The following is a 15,335-nucleotide window of genomic DNA, read 5'->3' as shown; positions in this document are numbered from 1 at the left end:
GCATGTGGCTACACTTTGGGGAACTTGCTGGCTATTTATGGAATGTTGCATCACTTCGTTTGCCCTGAGTCATACAGACTAGAGAGGTACCATGGCCATAGGAAGGCAAATCCTCCCCGAGAACGTTTCTACTGCCAGGTCCAGCCTCCCTGCCTGGCAAGCCAAGTCCTGGCCTGGGCAGTGGTACAGCTGGTCACCTCCCTGCCCCACCTCTCCCACCAGGTCTAATTAAAGACCCAGCAAATCAGAGTCAGAGGAAAAGACCATGGTGGAGGGATTTGGCTTGTCCCAAAATCAGCCTTGTCTGCTCTGGAGAGGTTCTGCTCCCCCAAAAAGGCTGGTGGGAGGAAAGCAGATGGGCTGAGAAGCAATTTGGTCTCAACGTCCTCTCAACAGATGCCGGGCACCATAAGAATTAATGGGCTGGAGACTCAGGTAAGAGCCATTCAGAAGCTCCCTGATCACTCCCCAAACCGCTCTCCACGGAGGAAAAGGTTAATCGAAGCCCAGAGCAGGAAGCGAGGCGAGGAGACAGCAATTGCTTTAATCCCGGGAGTGGGGGAAGAGCTTCAGGAGAAAGAAATTTGCACAGAAGAGGCTGTGGTCTGCCTCTGAAAGAGGAACTGGGCCTTGAAGCTGAGGTTTTCACAAGCCCTGCTCTGTTGGTCCAGAAACATTAGCCCAACCCTCTCTGAACTCAGCCACGTAGATGGGCTTTTTAATTTTTTTTTTTTAAATGCTGCATTTTTCTCCAAATGCTGTTGGGCCCTAGCATCTCTCAGAAAACTATCTCTAAGAGGTGTTTTCCCTTTTCCACACACTGTACACATGCTCATACGCGTCATGAGTCATGACCCTGCGTGCAGTCACTCCCTGACAACTCAGACCTAGAGGCTTTGGGGGATGGAGGTGTCACGGCCAAGAGCCTGGAGGCGGAGGTCTGATATTAATCAGAGAGGAGGATGTGTGAACATAAACAAGAGAACACCAAGGAAGGAACAAGTTACGCCCTTCTACACTGTCACAATTATGTGGCTGGGACAGTCTTTGTAAAATAAGCTGTCCACGTAGCAAATGAGGTTACACCACCACTTCTTAACCTTGGCACTACTGACATTTGGGGCCAGATAATTCTTTCTTGCATGCATGGTAGGGTGTTCAGCAGCCTCCCTAGCCTCTACCCACTAGATGCCAGTAGCACTCCCCAGCCCCCAAGCTGTAACAATCAAAAATGTCTCCAGACGTCACCAAATGTCCCCAGGCGTGAAGGTAGTAAATTTGCCCCAAGTTGAGAACCACTGGTTTAGACTCAGGCTTCAGTTCAGCTGAAAGGGAGCCAGCTAATTAGCTAATGATGACTATTAGCTGATTTCTCACATAAGCCCCATTATCACAGCACAACATTGCTCAGGTCAGAAGTTCCCTGTCAAAATGCTCGCCGCGGGTGTTAGTTTGACTGGATGGCCCCAAATTTAAGCCCCTTTTCCTCTGTCCCACCCCCTCAGTCCTTGCCCTTCACCCTTGTCTGATAAGGTAATTCCTTATTCATCCTGACGTTCTAATGACACCAAGGCATTGAAGGCGCTCCAAGGAGCTAAAACTTTTAATTGATTCTAAGGAAAACTGGCATTATTTTTACAAGAACCCAGATACAATATGCAAAACTCTCAGAACACAATTACTGCCATCTCTTTGCCTGGTTAACTCTTTCTACTGTAAGCTCTCAGCTCAGATGTCACCTCCTGAGCTTAAAACTCACCTCCAGAGAGAGACTTCCCTGAACATCTCCCCCTTGTGGCGCCCGGTCACTCCCACTTACAGACACGCTGGTCTTGTTTTTGTTCACTCATTACTCCCTGAAACCATGGGCATATTTATTTGCTCTTAAATTCACTGTCTGACTCCCCCCAAACAGAATGGGGGCTCCATGGGCAAGGTACCTTCTGTCTTGTTCACTGCTGTACATTTAGCATCAAGGCCTGGCCTCTTCCTGGACCCCAAACTATTTATTAAATAACCAACTGGATGAATGGATGAATTTCTCACGGACTGATTTCCTTCCACCCACTACTCGTTTTCCTCGTGAGTTTTGTTCACAATCTTCAATGACCCCAGCATCATCTTTAAATAATGTGAATGTAACTCCCTCCCCTTATACCCCCAGCTGGTTGATCAAAGAAGTTAAGGACCTGGTTGGTTGTTGAAAGCTGAGCAGTCAGGAGTTTTCCTCCTGATGCCCCTGATCTTCAGGTCCTGAGAGGAATCTCAGCGTAAAGGAAGGTTTGCTCCCCTCCAAGTACAGCAGACCCAGATGGACAAATCTTTACTGAAGAGTTCCTTTATTACAACTCCCAGGGGATCTCACTGTTGGAGCAGAGGCCATGAACTAATTGACAGTGAAGATGTTGGGGGAAGGGGTGGCAGGAAGGGAGACAGAGAAGCTAAAATTAAATAACGAGAGGCCTTGCCAATTGGAATGAATTCAGAAATGATAAACCATCTTGGGGATCAATGAGAAAGAGAGAATCAAATAATGAGCATTCATATTTACCAAAACACTACTGATGCACAGGGAGATGTTTCATTTTTGTTGTTTTTAAAATAAATTTTCTATTGGGTCCACTGCTTAAACCCTTTTACCTACCAGCCTTGTGGCAAAACTATCGGTCAAAGAATCACTCATCATGTAAAGCATTATTATCTATTTATGTATATATCCACCCACCTATCATCTATCTATCATCCCTCTACCTACTTATCTAAGTACATCTGCGGATACTTGTACAAAGCACTATCCATCCATCTATCTATTTATCTATATTGAACTTGGGGTGCGTACATCAAGCTCGTCCCTCCAGCTTTTCTGAGCACCAGCAAATCTTTCTAGGCAACTTTTTTTTTCTGGAAAAATAGGACAGAGGTTGAGAAGATAGATTCTGATGTCATATGGCCCCAAGTCTGACACTCACCAATGCCAGGTCCTGTGTGACCTTGGGCAAGTTACTTAACCTCTCTGACCCTTAGGGTCCTCATCTGGAAGTTGGGTATCATGAAAAGACCTACGTAGTAACGGCATTTGAGGATTCAGTGGGAGAAGCCAGTTCTTGGCAAGTGGTAAATATCAGTAAGAGTGGGGATCGTGAAGATGCTGCTAACCAAATTCAAATTCCTTTCAGACACTTTTTTTTCATCTCTAGGTCACTTGGTCCCCCGGTAACCACCATCTGGAGACTAGAAAAGTATTCACCATTGCAAGTCAGGGAGTCCTCGGTACCCACCAGGGGCAACCTGCTGAGGGAAAGCTGACACCAGGGATTTAAACCTTACTCGACTTCCTCATCCTATTCATCTGGCCGTTAAGCAGAGAGAGTCCTGCTGATGCCAACAGATGTGAAGCTTCGCTGTGCCAGTGGCAGAGCATCAGAGGAGGCCTCAGCAGCCAAGCAATCCAACCCCCCCAACTCAGAACAGCTGCCCGGGGACAGACGCACTAAGCACCGGGCGGGGGCTGATGCAGTGAGTACTAGGGAGAGAGGGAACGCGTGGAGGGAAGGGTCCGTGGCTGGCCCAGTGTCCCTATGCAGACTGGGCCCTGCGCAAGCACGCCACTGAAGAATGATGTACGGACATGGCTCGCAGTGAAAGCTCAAATTCAGGCCCACCCGTGGCACCTGTGCTCCAGGATGGAGCAGGTGATGGCTTTCTTGGGGGCAAAGGGCACAAGGGGAGGAAGTGGGAACTGACACAGGGCTCAGAGCACATCCACCGCTCACCTCTGCACGGCTGGCTCTTCCAAGCTCGGCCACATCTGCCACCTTGCTTGTGCCATATGGGTAATATTTGGGGTGCCGTGTCCTGCCAGAGAACCTTTGCCTGCCCCTCTCATCTGACCTGCCTGCAGGCAGCTGAAGAGGATCCCATCCTGAGTCCCACGATGGGCTGAGGCCCAGCACAAAGTCAGATCTGGCCACGGGCTTGTGCCAACAGTTACAAAAAAAAAAAAAAAAATCTGTACTTTGGTTGGGTTCCAACGTTCTCTTTAACGTGGGAAATCAGAACTCGGGGAAAGAAGACAGCATCCTACGGCTCCCCAAAGACCGAGCTCCAGATGAGACTGATGGAGTGTTGTTTGGAGACATACTGAGTCATCTCCCCAGTGCGGTGGCACCAGTGCAGAGAGCCGGCCACGTGCCACAGCTGGCTGCGTGCGGACCGGGGCTCAGGTCCCTCAGGCGGATGGATGTGACTCGGGGAGAGGTCACTGTGTAGGTAGGGGTGTGAGCTGTCACACCCCAGAGCCAGGGCATGTGACTGTTCTTTCCCATGGAGCTTTTGAAGGGCTGGTGGGGCGAGAGATGCAGCAGGGCCAAGGACAGAACCATCCAGAACCATCCAGGCTGCAGCCACTCCACCTCAGATTTGGCTTCCAGAATTCTGGGTGCAGACTATGTGCCCAGGGGTTTCCCTGAGTCTAGTAACTTTTCCTTCTGGGGAAAGACTGATAAAGAAGAGAAGGGCCAGCATTTCAAAAACCCACCCTGGACGTTCTCTCAAAATACGTGGGGAGAGACACGTTTCCCAAAGTGTGGCACACATACCTCTGAGAGGATGTTGCAGTGATTTTAGAGGGCACCCAAAGGAGATTTTCAACTGTATTAATTTAACATTCAATGTTTTGCAACACAATGTAACTGGCACATCAAACTTGTGATTTCACCAATATTATTCCTTGAGACAGCATTTCTCAACCCTGGCCCTACTGCCATTTCAGGCATGGTAATTCTTCCTGTGGGGGCATCCTGTGCCTTGTAGGATATTCAGCAGCCTCTCTGGTCTCTACCTATTAGATGTCCGTAGTAAACCCCCCTCCCTCCCAGCCCGCCAAGGTGAGATAACCAAAAATGTCTTCAGACATTGCCACGAGTCCTCTGGGGCTCAAAGATACCCCTGATCGGGGATCATTAGCTTAGGGTAAGTCTACTTCTGAAAGTAAAATATGTTCATTTCAGGGAGAATGTATTTCTAGGTGACTTGGCACAGGTACAATTCACATTTGCCCAACGTGGCCGAGGTGACAGGTGACCGGCCGAAGTCTGGCAAAAACCAGACCAGAGGATGGCCAAACAGGGACTAAAAACTGGGCGTTTATCCTCTCAAAGTCCCACCCGCTGCTCCCTCCTGCCAGCTTTGTTGTCTGGTCATCCCTGAAGCCGACGTAAGTAAGCGTGTGTGGGGAGAGTGGGGGTGGGTAGTGAGAGGCCAGAAGAGCCCAAAGAAACCCTGAGAATCCACTTTCCTCCCAACGTCCGGCCTTTCTGATGAAGGAAGGAGGAGCGGGGTGGGCTTGTGCCTCATTCCCGTGGGGAAGGCAGGGCAGAGGTGCCCGTGACGAGGGTGAAGAGTAGGGTGCAGCTGGTCCCAGGGTGCGCAGGAGTCACCGAGGGGCCTTGAGAAGCTCAGCCACGTTCGCCTGTCTGACACGCTGAGCTGTGGGGTGCTGCTGGCATCCACCCTGGCTTCCCTGTTTACTGTCTGACCAACCCACAGAGCTAAGGAAACCACCCATCCAAAGATACACCTCCTTCAAGTCCCGTGGGAAAAGCACCGTGCTACTGGTTTAAAAAGCTAACATTCTTGTTAAACAGCAGAAACTAACACACCACTGTAAAGCAATTATACTCCAATAAAGATGTTAAAAAAAAAAAGCTAACACTCATAAGCACTTAGCACATACTGATGACGTCACAGACACCCTGTGCTTTCCTCCTCACCACAGCCCTGCAGGGCAGGCACTATCCCTGTGGTAATAATATTCCAGATGGGGAGACGGAGGCCGAGTGGTTCAGTGACCCCTCAGGGCCAGAAGACACAGCTCTGGGGCTCTACCCGGGTCTGCTGGGCTCAGAGCTGCCCCGCTGTCCTAGCTCCCCGGAACACAGAAGGTGGACAGTAAGGGCCATTCCCTCCTTACAAGGCCCACTGGTCACCTGCCCCCCGCACAGAAATGCCACCGTGATTCACATTCCTCAGAATGGCCCATCGCGCAAGCAGACACAAGCACACAACTAACTGCCCGGGGAGAAAGTTCTCCAAACCCAAGGCATGAAAGGGCAGCCATCCCCCACTGCATGCCTCCTCTCTGCCTTCCCTCTCCCCCTGCATTCACCTCCTCGTGACTGCTGGGCGGAAGCAAAGGGCAGAAGAAAACTCAAAAGAAACAGGTCTGGTTCTTCCCATGGTGCTTTCAGAACCTGGGTACGTGCATGCGTGCACACACACTCATGCACAATCAGCTGGTGTGTGTACACATGTGGGTGCACGCACATATCCCAATCGGGCAGGAGGGTGGCCTTATGTGTCCGTCCAGCCTTTCTGAGTCCTGGAGCCAAGAGGATGCACGAACGCCCCCTAGAGAGCTGGTCCGGGGACATCAGTGCAGAGAAAGTGACAAACACCACGGGAAGGTACTCACTTGGGCCTCCAGGGTGATCACAGGGCTTGGTTGTGCGGCCTGTGGGAAAAGAGGAGAGAACACACGTGAGCGGTGGGAGAAGTGTAACCTACTGCCCCGGCATCAAGCAACCCCGCAGGGAAGCTGGCCCCCCCCTGTCGCCCCCATTCCACGTGACAGGAGGATAGCCCGGCCCAATCTCCCCCCACCACACCTCCTCCCCCACCCACAGGATGAAGGAGGCTGTAATCTTTCATTAGGGGGATACAGGGACACCCGCGTGGAGATCGTGCACAACCATGAAGTGTCAGCGTAAAGAAACAAGAAACAAAGGCCCCTCGCCGAGTATCTCAAAGCGTGTTCAAATCATTGATGTGAAGGAGAAGATGGGTCCGTAAGAGGATTAGAAATAAACCTGAAAGAATATAAAATCCCCATTAGGGGCAAGGCCGCCACTTTGTGTCTGATCTTGGAAAGAATGAGGGAAGGACTGAGAGGAAAAGAAGAGCTTAATTCCTGGTCTGTGTGGCACATTCCAATGGGCTGGGGAAGACTCCTTTCAGCTGAGAGAAGGCCAGAGAAAGTCCCATTCATTCACTCGCTACAAAAGCCAATTGACTGGAAATGCTTGGTGGTAATGCCTCGGGTCATTAAACGTGAACGCTTGGGTGGGGGGCAGGGTGGGTACGGAGGAGGAAGGGGCAGCTGGGGAGGACGTAATGGTTTTCAGCAAGTGGATTCCAAAGAAAACAGGAAGCTCGGCACATAAAGGCTATTTTTGTCTGGACTAGGTCAGCTCTGAGCTGCATCATCTTGGATTCCTGATTCTGGGAAAGTAACCTCAAGCTGCCTCTTACAGAGAATGGGCGTGATTTTACGGCCCCTCAGTGCGAACTCAATTGGAAGCTTTGCTTTATCCGAGCAGATTTTCCAACACAGGCTTCGAGGAAGCCATGCAAATTAGCCCCAGCCCGCTGGCCTCTGCTGTGAACAAGAAGGAGATGTAGGAATCGCACCCTATTTGTTTGTCTGTGAACAGCTGATTTTACTTAGCATGATGTCCTCAAGGTTCATCCATGTTGTCACAAATGGCAGGACTTCCTTCTTGTTTGAAGGCTGAATAATATTCCTCTGTGCATATACATACAACGTTATTTTCTTTATCCATTCACTTGTCAATGGATATGTAGGTTCTTTCCATGTTTTGGCTATTACGAATTTGGCTGCCATAAACATGAGAGTACAGATTTCATGATTCCACTTATATGAGGAACCTAAAGTTAACTCTCATAGAAGCAGAGAGTAGAAGGGTGGTTGGCAGGGGCTGGAGGGAGAGGGAAATGGGGAGGTGCTATTTATCGGGTACAAAGTTTTGTTCACACTAGATGAATAAGCTCCAGAGAGCTGCTGTTCGACACAGAGCCTAGAGTTAACAAACTATATTGTACACTGAAAATTTTGCCCAGAGGGTAGATATCATGTGAAGTGTCCTTTCCACAATTTTAAAAAAAGGAAGTGTAGAGAAATTGGAACATCTTAAACCCCTACCCTAGGTAAACTGTCACTCACTTTCTTGCTCACTTCTCTTTGGTACCTAATTGTGATGAGCGCCGGAGGCCTGACCCCAGGATCATTTTGCGTTCTGGTCTGTACTGACTTTTCCTACAAGACGAGGGAATCCTCTCTCCCGATTCCAGTTCTAATTCCCAGCACTTCTCCAACGGTGCAGCTCAAACACTGTTGCCAAGAGAACGTCTCACTCTAATTTTCACATTCCACCCTGGCACTGAATATTCCTCGTACTCAGGAAGAGGCTGAGGGGCATTTTCTCCCCCACGTTGCAGCCTTGGCCCATAAAGGAACTTGGAGAAGTCTTAAGAGAAATACTGCAGGCCTCTGTCTTCAAACCCTTACTAGCTCCTTCTCAAGAGGAAAGCAGTGGCAACTATGACGGGGGAGAACCTTCACTGAACCACTTTTTTTTCAAGTGAGGTTCATTATTTTAGCATCCCTCACGAAGCCCCCCAGCCAGCTCCTGTATCACTCGTATGCGGGGAGAGTGGACTCTGTACTCCCAGTTTCCCTGTGTCAGGCAAGCATGCTGGGCAGGGCCCATTCTAGCTGTCAGGAGGCAAGGCCATCATCCTGGTCTGTGCCGGGCAGTGTGGGTCAGATCCCACCGTGCTGTTCAGTGAGTGAGAGCAGGCAAGTCTGTGCTTCAACTCAGAGTCAGTCTCCGTGTGTCTGTCTGTCCCTGTCTTTATTCAGATCCCACCATCCAGATTTTGACTAGAAGAGAAGAAGCTGCTTCTCACACTCAGACATTAGCCTCATTTTTAAAGCCAGGTCCTTGCAAAGCATTGCACAGGGTGTTGGGTGCGTGCCCAGATTAATTAAACTGTACTTCACAGCCCATTTGGCTATTGTTTGGGGATTACTCTTCACTGCTCAGAATCCCACTGGGTGGGGTGGGGTGGAGAGGGGAGAATGCCATCCTGAACCCCTATGAACAACTCCACTGGAAAAGACCCTCCTGGGAAACCACAGGGAACCTCTGACAACTGTGCTGACAAAACCCACAGCCTGATCCTTGGATACAGTGTCGCACCAAGTCTTTATTTGGTGTTCCGACCGAGATGGAGACCCTCTGGGCTCAGGGTCAGGGGACTAATATTCATTAAAAAGCTTCTGAAAAACAAAAGCAAAAATGCTATCTATTTAGCATGTTAATTACCTAGCCAAGAAGAAGACAAAGTAACTCACAAATGGCCATGTCATTGACACTTGGGATTCACTTGCCAACAAAACTGTGTTCCCCTCCTCTGTGCGCATTTGAAATATAAGACTCCCTACAGAGGCTCAGTCCAGAGGATTCAAGGTATGGCTGTACCTCTGTGAGGTCTTTCAGTAACATCCTCCTTAATTGGAAAGGCTAACGAAGTGGAACCAGGTCAATGATGCTGTCTGCCTAATCCATCCTGTCTGTCTAAATTGGGACTCTTTGGTTTACAGTAGAGTAAACTCCTGTCTGTCAGAGGAAAGGCTCCCAGGGACTAAAGGGGAATTTGCAACGTGCTCGGATGCTACAGTGGAGTGCTTTTAGAATCTTAATGTGGGGACCGGGAACCAGGGAACCACCTAAAGCGAGGAAAGCCCTTTCATATCATCTACTGCAATGACTAGATGGAGGAAGTCAAGTGGGGAACTGGGTAGGTTGAATAAGTGGCCCTCGTTTTCACCACTCCCTAGATCCACACCCTCTGGTCCTGTGATTTTGCATTTCTTTGCCGAGCATGCTTCCTCATCCCTTGAACTTGGGCTTGCCCATTAGCAGTTACGACACAGTAGAAGTTTGAAATGTGCTTGCGTGATTGAGCGTGACCTCTTGTGCTTTTGCCATCAGCACAAGAAGAATGTGCCCCAGGTAGCCTGCTGGTCCAAGGAGGATGAGAGACAGTCGGGGCAGACCCGATCCAATCTGCAGCTTGAAGCTAAGCACAGCCTAGATCAGCCAACCCCTAGCCAACCTTCACACATGGAGAAAATACATGCTTGTTGTTTCCAGTCACTGCGTTTCAGGTTGATTTGTCATACTGCACCACTGTGGCAGACACACTCTCCAAAGATTGACCTTGATAGAACCAAAACGTATCGTACAAACAGTCCAGCCTTGGAAACGAAATGATGCATACTCTCCCTAAGTCTGCAAATACATCCCAGGAACCAGAAATAACCAAACTGATAGCTATCATTTATTGAGGACCTACTACGTGCCAGGCTCCATGCAAGATGTACATTACACCAAGCAAAGAAATTACTCGACCATCAGGATCTTGTACTACTTATGACTTAGCCTTCAGCCCTCTCTGCTAAATATACCAGTCCTTCTGAATTTATTTAGATGCCATTACAACCACATTAATGGAAATCATCACTCAGAGTGCCCTTGCCCTGAGATAAAGACATTTTTCATTCTTTTGGTTTATTTGGTTTTTTCTAAACTTTATCCCATGGGCATATTACTTGACCACAGTCAGAACAGTCATGAATACTAGTAGTAACTAGTAACTTACCAAGTTACTTGTTAAGTAATGGCTAATAATTTTTTAAGTTCTTACCATGTTCCAGGAACTGGCTTAACCTCTATACATGCATCATTCCATTTACCACTGTAACAACTTTATGGTAGGTACTACCATTACTCCCATTATAGAGATGGGGAAACTGATGACCATAGAGATTGAATAACCTGTCCAAGGTTACACAGATAGTGTTGAAGCCTGGATTCAATCCCAGCGCCCCGCACTCAAGAAACCTGTGCTCCACTATTTTACACCAGCTCTATCTGAGAATATAGTCCCACCTTAAACAATGTAATCCTGCAACCTAGATAATGTCTATCTAAAGGAAGAATACGGCAAATGAAAGGTATCACCTTAACAACTACTGGAATCCTTTTTTAGTATCTGTATTTTTTAAAAAAGGTAGTGGACACAGTTGATAGAAATCAGTACATGTGTCGTGACTAAAAACAAAATGCAGTCACTGTGCCACGGCAGGAACCATGCAGAGTCAGCCAAACCCGTCCACAAATGTTTACCGTGTTGCAACTCAGCAGCTAGCACTATGCCTGGCAGGTACCCTGAGGGAGACAAAAATGAGTTTAAAGGGACCCTGTGTGCCCTTCCAACCCAAAGCTGTTTAAAAAAGAGGCAAGAGCCTGATTACAGCTCCTGGAGAAATGAAACTCGTCTGCACCTCGAGTCTTGCTCGTAAGACCAGGAAGCCTGGCTCAAATACTTTCGAGCCCATCAGGGCCAAAGCCCTAATTTTAACAAGCAATTAAGCTTTCATAAAGAAAGCAGAGAGGAGGAAGAATTCGTTCATTTTCATTCCAGGCAGGCATCAAACATTTCTGGCTTTCCTGGTTATGCTGAGACCTGCGTAAGCCTTAGTCAATGGAAGGGGCGTTCTCCTCCTTGGCTTTGATGATATCATAAGATAGCGTTTGCTCTTGCATGTTGAGTGATGACTTCTGTGTACAGGTGAGACAATCCTGTGATTCAAGCCTTCTCAGCCAGTTTCCCCCTGAGGCCCATCAAGGCAGCAGATAGACAATGGGCCCCTATAGTACAGCCTCAGCACAGACACACCCAGGACAACGCCGCAGAAGGCTGGGTGGTGCTCTCCCCAGAGCCCTCTGCTTGGCGATAGGAGGAAGCTTCCACCATCCAGAGACTGGACCTTATTCTGGTCACTGTCAAACACCAGGTGCCCTGGGAAATGCAATGAGCTCTTCATGAGATCAAAAACTCAGCACCCTTGTCTGCTGGAGAAACTGGCTCACTGGAGACCACCCAGTGGAAGCTGAGTTTGGATGTCAGGCCAGAGACCTAAATGGATAAGGTCACTTGTACTGCAGCCTGGCATGGGGCAAAGAAGGTTCATTCATGGGAAAAAAGTGCAGGTTTGGGGTCAGCTCTGGATTCAAATCATGCATGACCACTGTTTTAGTCTGCTCAGGCTGCCGTAACAAAATACCACAGGCTATGTGGCTTACACAAGAGAAACTTATCTTCTCACAATTCTGGGAGCTAGAAGTCCAAGATCAAGATGCCAGCAGGGTTGTCTTCTTCTGAGGCCTCTTTTCTCAGCTTGCAGATGGCCACCTTCTCACTGTGTCCTCACGTGGTCCCTTTCCTCTGTGCATGAGCCTCTATGTGTCTCTGTGTGCCCAAATTTCCTCGTCTTACAAGGACACCAGTCAGACTGGATTAGGGCCCCCCTAAAGGCCTCATTTTAACTGAATCACTTTTTTAAAGGTCCTGTCTCCAAATATAATCGTGTTCCCAAGTACTGGGGTTGGCGAGTCAGCAAGTAACAATCACTTAGACTAGTGACGTCCATAGCTTCTGTGAGCTTTACCTTTCTCATTTATACAATGTAAACAGGTGGGTCTGTATTCTCCTACAGAGCTACTGCAAGACAGTAAAGCATAGAGTATATTGTCTGGCAACTTCTGTAAGTGAAAAGGAGCACTGATAACAATTACACCAGATTAACAGGTGTAAACCTGGACTGTCTCACAGGAACCCAGATACACAATCACCTCCTGCCTTGAAAACAGGATACCACTGAAATCACAGGTTGTTGTGAACATTAAATAAAACTATGTCTGGTCCCTGGGTTAAAAGCTCAAAGATAACCTTCCCTTTGTTTTCTTCTTCCAGGCTTATGAAGGCTAAGACATATCCCTCCATACCCAACCCTACTCAACCACAGTTCTTCTGAACTGAGAGTTATTGCAGATAACTGGACAGCCGTGAAACGGGTAAATTTACCTACTTCGTTCTGAATGCTTACTTTGTGCCAAGCATGTGAACTACTTGCAACTCTGCCAAGGGAAGTCTCATACTCCCCATTTTACAGATCAGATAACTGATGCTCTGGCAGGACAATTTGCTCTAAAACACAGATTTGATAAGGGATGGAGCCTGGACCAGTGCTCAGGTTTGTAAACTGCCAGAAACTGGTCCCTTACCCAGTATCCTGGTGTTTCTAATAGCGTGAACTTACTGAATCAGCATCTCTGGGTAAGGATCCAAAGAATCTGCATTTTTATTAGATGCTCTTGGGGAAGTCTTACGCAGGCCGAAATCTGAGAACCCCTGATTATACCCCGAATAATACAACACTGAAAGCATCCAAGGTGAGAAGGACAGTCAGTGAAAAACCAAAAATTTCTATTACAACCCCAACCTCTGATAGCCAGCCAGCCACCAAGTGTCTAACGCATGCTTAGGACTTCGGTGCTCGTGCTCTGTGCCCCCAAGAAATTTCATGATGGGTGTGTCTTAGCCCGTTCGGGCTTCTCTAACAGAATACCACAGACTGAGTGGATTATAAACAACAGAAATATATTTCGCACAGTTCTGGAGTCTGAGAGTCCAAGGTTAAGGTGCTGGCAGATCTGGTGTCTGGTGAGAGCTTCCTGATTCACACTTGGCTGTCTTTTTGCTGTGACCTCACATGGCAGAAGATTCGAGGAAGCTTTTTGGGGTCTCTTTTATAAGGGCACTAATCCCTTTCATGGGGGCTCTTCCCTCATGACCTAATCACCTCCCAAAGGCCCCACCTCCTAATACCATGCCATTGGGAGTTAGAATTTCAACATATGAATTTTGGGGGGACACACACATTCAGTCTCTAGCAGGGTGGCTTCCACCCCTTCTTTTCTCCCCACTTAAATGGTGACGGTATCCCTCCTGCCCCAGAAACCCTGTCATCAACCCTCCTCCCTCCACCATTCCCTCCCAAGGGGTGTGTGACCCCTTCTCAACTCCTTCTCGAGATCTGGTCACGGCCATCAGGGTGTTCACACAATGGGGCTTTCTGTCTAGACGTCCCTGTGGGATGTCACAGTGAGCTTATCTCGCACGGCCGTGGCTCCTGAGATGAAGGCGGGGCACGTGCATGGCAGGCGGCACTGGGAGACCAGGGAGAAATGCCAAGGACACAGACTGCCCTTGTTCTCTGAGAAAGGCTGCACTTGGAATGTGAAGCTGGCCAGCACCACACAGACTCACCTTGTTAGAAAATGCAAACTCACCTTCAAATAGGACTCAGGGGAGAAAGCAGAAACCCCACAATGAGGGCAAGGGGACTCTCACTGCTTCAGAGAGACGGTGACAGATGTGGTTAGCACCTTAAAATGGGGTAGAATTTCCTCGCTCTGTCTGTCCCTCTTTTGTCTTAAAGGTTTTAAAAGTTTAGAGCCCTCTTTGCTCTTCCGCATTCCCTCCACACTTTTTAGTCCAGACCCCAGAAATGAGCAACAGAGCCTCAAAATGAAGCTCCAGCCCTTGGAGTTGGTAGTTGACCATCCCCAGCCTGGGAAGATAGGAGAAACCACAGACTCATGGAAATTCGGCAGTGATTTTGGTGTTTCTCAGCTCGGTGTGTATCTTTGAGCACAGACGGTTACCAAAAATCTAAACCATCATATATAACACTTTGTTCTGTGTGTGCCTACAGAGGTTTTGTAATTCTTTACAAAGTACACAGAATTACAGTTCTCAGAACTACAACGTTTTGAATACACCTACCTGAGACACTGGGCATGTATTTCTGCCAGAAAGCAAAGCTCCTGGCCGTATGGCTGCTGCCTGGCAAACAACTGTATTGTCACCTCCCCCTTAATCATGCAGTTATCTTAGGGTCACATGGCTGATCAATAATGACAATAATCAGAATAGTAGCTAACACTGGGCTCATACTGAACACAAGACATTATTTTAAGTGGGTTGTAAGACTATCTCATTAAAACCTTACAACAACTCTTAGATTATTAATAGGTATTATTAGTAGATATTAATAGCCCCAATTTACAGATGGTGTAAGTGAGGCTCAGAGGGAAAGTAATCTGCTCAAAGGCATTCATTACTAAGTGGCAGAGACAGGATTTGGGCCAGGACAGCCTAATTCCTGAGGCTGCGCTTTTGGACCACTAAATTACACTGTTTTCCAGTGGGACAACCACATGGTAAATCGTAATCACTAAACCACAGTTCATAGTTTTGTGAGTTGCTGGCACTAGGAAGCCTTATGGAGCCGGGAATTGGATCACATGGTATTAGGAAATACCGGATCTTCCCATTTCCTTGTTGTGGATCTTCAGCTAATTATTTAACTTGTAATAATGATAATAATAATAATAACAATAATAATAATCATCTCGACAGTCACTGTAAAGACTGACTGAGATGGCGTATCAGAGCCTTGCTCAGTCCTGGTGTTGAGTAGGCAAGCCACAAATGTTAGTTCCTCTTGGAGGACAATTACTGTCACTTTATAGTGTTCTGTTTTTCACAGCTCAAAGGCATTT

At 48.0% G+C, this 15,335-nt stretch overlaps 1 protein-coding gene across 1 annotated transcript in view; it reads right to left on the bottom strand.

Moving 5' to 3' along the window:
• The window catches only part of XYLT1 (xylosyltransferase 1), a 303,918-nt gene that overhangs the window by 212,585 nt on the left and 75,998 nt on the right, over nucleotides 1-15,335 (bottom strand). Inside the window, exon 2 of the mRNA XM_036825572.1 lies at nucleotides 6,473-6,511. Coding sequence (XP_036681467.1) covers nucleotides 6,473-6,511 — 39 coding nt within the window. The remainder of the gene's footprint in view (nucleotides 1-6,472; nucleotides 6,512-15,335) is intronic.

Source organism: Balaenoptera musculus, chromosome 15, assembly GCF_009873245.2.
Source record: "Balaenoptera musculus isolate JJ_BM4_2016_0621 chromosome 15, mBalMus1.pri.v3, whole genome shotgun sequence".
Taxonomy (NCBI): domain Eukaryota; kingdom Metazoa; phylum Chordata; class Mammalia; order Artiodactyla; family Balaenopteridae; genus Balaenoptera; species Balaenoptera musculus.
Note: the sequence above shows the minus strand (reverse complement) of the source record. Positions and strands in the feature narration are given on the sequence as shown.